Raw genomic sequence first — 3,448 nt, forward strand, 5'->3', positions numbered from 1 at the left:
TATATATAGGAGAAAGAAATGCATTCTGGTATATAGGAAAAAGAAATGCATTCTGGTTTGTAAAGCCGTGAGCGTGAATAAATGACTTTTCAGTTTTCATTTCATGGTTTATGCTCTTTGTGTGTTTACACACTGTCTTGCAGTGGAGGTTCCTCCCTCATAAATTTACGTCATATTGGAGTTGAACTCTGATCTATCTTAGTTATAGCACCATTTTTATGGCAGGCACAGAAATGATTGAAATACTTGCTTTGTTCCAAACCCCTGTAAGTCTACATAGCTTGGTATCTTGTAAGGAAGCATCTGAAATGGAACCTGTAAAGGACCAAGATTGACAGCTCTATTTACAGCAACGAATGCTTCATGTTCTACAAGTAAAAATTTCATTCAGTTTCTCCATAGGGGAATTGATTTTGAACTTTTAACTTAGTAAAGACAAACCTACTGTGAGCTACAAGGTTGTTAATCAGTGGTATATGCTTTTGTTGAAACATCAGCCAGCATTACTTCAACTGATTTTTAAATTAATCATGTTTAACAGCGGAATTCCTGGTGGAAAAACTGCATTATACAGAAATGTTCAACAATTAGAGAATCGCGATAAGGAAATTGCTGCAGAAGAACACTTAAGTGGCCCGACCTCTCCAGTGACGCAATGCAAATTTCCCTTTGCTCTCAGAATATTCTGTAAAATCACTATTATATATGTTAGACATATTTAAGTCCCTTTGGGAAAAACCAAGGCCTCTGAAAAAGTAGGTGAATAGTACCGTCACGCTCTACAGCACTCCTCACTTGAAGAATACGCAACTCACAGTTGATTCCAGTAGAGTTTTGCATTAACATTACGCTAACAACACGGTCTCAGATGTTGAGTAAGATGGGAATTTGTTTTATTGATTAAAATTTGTATTATTGTTTTTTTATAAGCTTCATTATTTAATAATTATAGGCTAAGTAATGTTTTAATGCCATCTTGAATGTTTCAGTAAAGGATGCATGCTATGCTAACTTAAAATGTGGTCAAAGGAAGGCATCTTAATATAGGCATCTCTGCCCTTAATGTTGGAAGTTTACCTGTAATGCCTTAAATCTCTCTAGGTTTTGGTACAAAGCCATTATTTCGACTAGAGCAAGGGTTTTATTGTTGTAAGTGGATTAAATCGGTTTCTTCTTTTTTTCCTCACAGATATTATGGAACTCCCAGAAAGCATTTCATATTGTAAAACCCTCCAAGTAGCAGATTTTAGTGGAAATCCTTTGACAAGGTAATTGTGCATTTCAGCTTTTGTGTGATATTCTGATCCTGTATAATTGCTGACATGTTTTATAAAGCCCAATATGTGGTGGCAGTTCAAGAAGAAATGCTAAAAACCAGTAAAATATTTACTAAAATACTGCTGTTTATCGCAAGTTATCTAAACTAGTTTTGTTCAGTTTTGCTGCTGTTACCCTAATTATTATGTTTGTGTGAGAGAAATTTCTAGTTTGTAATATAATTCTAGTATAATTAAAAAGATATTCCCCCTTTAAATTGCTTCTGTAGTTAGCCTCATTTTTGTTAGTAGTTTGTAGTGAAGTTAAAGGGTTAGTTCACCCAAAAATGAAAATTCTGTCATTAATTACTCACCCTCATGTCCTTCTAAACCCATAAGACCTCCGTTCATCTTCGGAACACAATTTAAGATATTTTTGGTGAATTCTGAGAGCTCTCTAACCCTCCCATAGACAGCAAGGGTCCTTACAAGATCAACGTCCAGAAACGTAGCAAGGAGATCGGTAAAATAATCCATGTGACATCAGGGGTTCAACCGTAATATTACGAAGCTACGAGAATACTTTTTGTACGCAAAGAAAACAAAAATAACGACTTTGTTCAACAATTCGTCTCCTCCGCGTCACCCTAGCGCCATTTTGGTCCCTATGAAGTACAGTTTGCACAATACACCTGTGTGTGGCTGTAAATGTCTCTGAGTTTTGTTACCGTTCTGTGCCCATCATTCGCTATTTCCAGCACTTAATCAAGCCACTCTTCTTTAAAACACGAGGACGTTTTATTTCACGTCATTGCGTTTGCGTTGGCTGTTGATTTGAGCTATTTCGTTAGCAACCACTGAAGTATTCAGTTTCTACAGCGACTCATTTGGCGCACATCATTCTCTTTCTATGAAACCTGTAAACCACATTCACCGGTTCTAACTCTATAGCGACATCAACTTTACAGTGGTTTACGCGATCATTGCAATTCTTTAGTTTTTACTAGAATACAATCAAATGGCTTTCCCAACTCATTTTTACGTGTGCGCGGCACATTATTTCTTCTGCGCGGCCGCAGCTTAGAGGGAACATTGCTCATGATCAGTAGAAATATGATTGCGGTTGGAAACTGACATAGACATTCAGTCTTTGAGATGAAGTGACTTCATTCCCTATATCCACCCTAGTTGTGATGTCTGTCTTCTCTGTATTGTAGGACCGTTATCAGCAGCTGAGACTTGATGACTGTTGCTGACTTGATATCAGAACAACTAAAACTACTAGTCTAATTTCAGACGATTGATTGCACATTTTCAAATTTTGGTAAAAGCATTTATCCTCAGGGTCATTTTTGACGTGCACTGAGACTTACAGTTAGCGGTTTCTGTAGACTAGGCGATCGGTGGGTGATTTTTGGCTGTATTGCTTTAGCTGGTGAGTACTCCATGACACAGTCTATCTCCAGGACGACATATTGTTTCCCAAAAACACCCCAGCGTGCATGTGAGTGGCTCGGCCTGTTATTCCAGTGGATGTTCATATCACCTCTCACCATTGTCTCTGTAGTAACTTGGACTTCTTTCAGATTGAAATCTGGGAAACGTCTGGGTAACTTTTGTTTTGTTTGTTTTTTCCACGGCTCTCTTCATTTCCTGTGTAATTTCCTCTTCCGTGCCTGTCGTCCCTCTATCTCACAGCTCAATGGCAGCCTCTTGCCTCTTCAGAAAGTTCCTAGAAAAACAATGGAAATCCATTCATATGGCCATGCTAGTCTGTTTATGACCAGTGAGTTGATTTTCAGTAGAAGTTAATCAACTGTGAACTTGTATCACTACTGTTAAACATCTAGACCGTATTTAAAACAGTGTTGTTTGCCACTAACCCTTGCTAGTTGGATGTACATGACTTTCACTGTTGCTGGTGTGATGAAATGATTACTGTATGTTGATCATGGTTGTTTTAATCACATAAAATGGTAAAGCAGTAGGGATGTAACGATTAACCGCGAGCCGGTTGAAAATCGATTCAAATATGTGACGATTCAAATCGGTTGAGATGCTAAACAAATCGCGATTCATTTAGGGGTAGGAGTTCATATGAATGTATTTCTGAGGGGAACTTCGTCTTTAGAAAAGTTTAGATGGTATATTTTCTTTTCCTCTTGCCTCTGTATAATGCATATTAAAGTTCA

General features: G+C 37.7%; 1 protein-coding gene across 1 annotated transcript in view; it reads left to right on the top strand.

Moving 5' to 3' along the window:
- The window catches only part of LOC107712319 (leucine-rich repeat-containing protein 1-like), a 64,315-nt gene that overhangs the window by 37,553 nt on the left and 23,314 nt on the right, over nt 1-3,448 (top strand). Inside the window, exon 3 of the mRNA XM_016517544.1 lies at nt 1,190-1,269. Within this exon, the coding sequence (XP_016373030.1) occupies nt 1,190-1,269 (80 nt within the window). The remainder of the gene's footprint in view (nt 1-1,189; nt 1,270-3,448) is intronic.

The sequence above is a fragment of the Sinocyclocheilus rhinocerous genome, unplaced genomic scaffold (assembly GCF_001515625.1).
Source record: "Sinocyclocheilus rhinocerous isolate Xijiao unplaced genomic scaffold, SAMN03320098_v1.1 scaffold358, whole genome shotgun sequence".
Lineage (NCBI taxonomy): Eukaryota > Metazoa > Chordata > Actinopteri > Cypriniformes > Cyprinidae > Sinocyclocheilus > Sinocyclocheilus rhinocerous.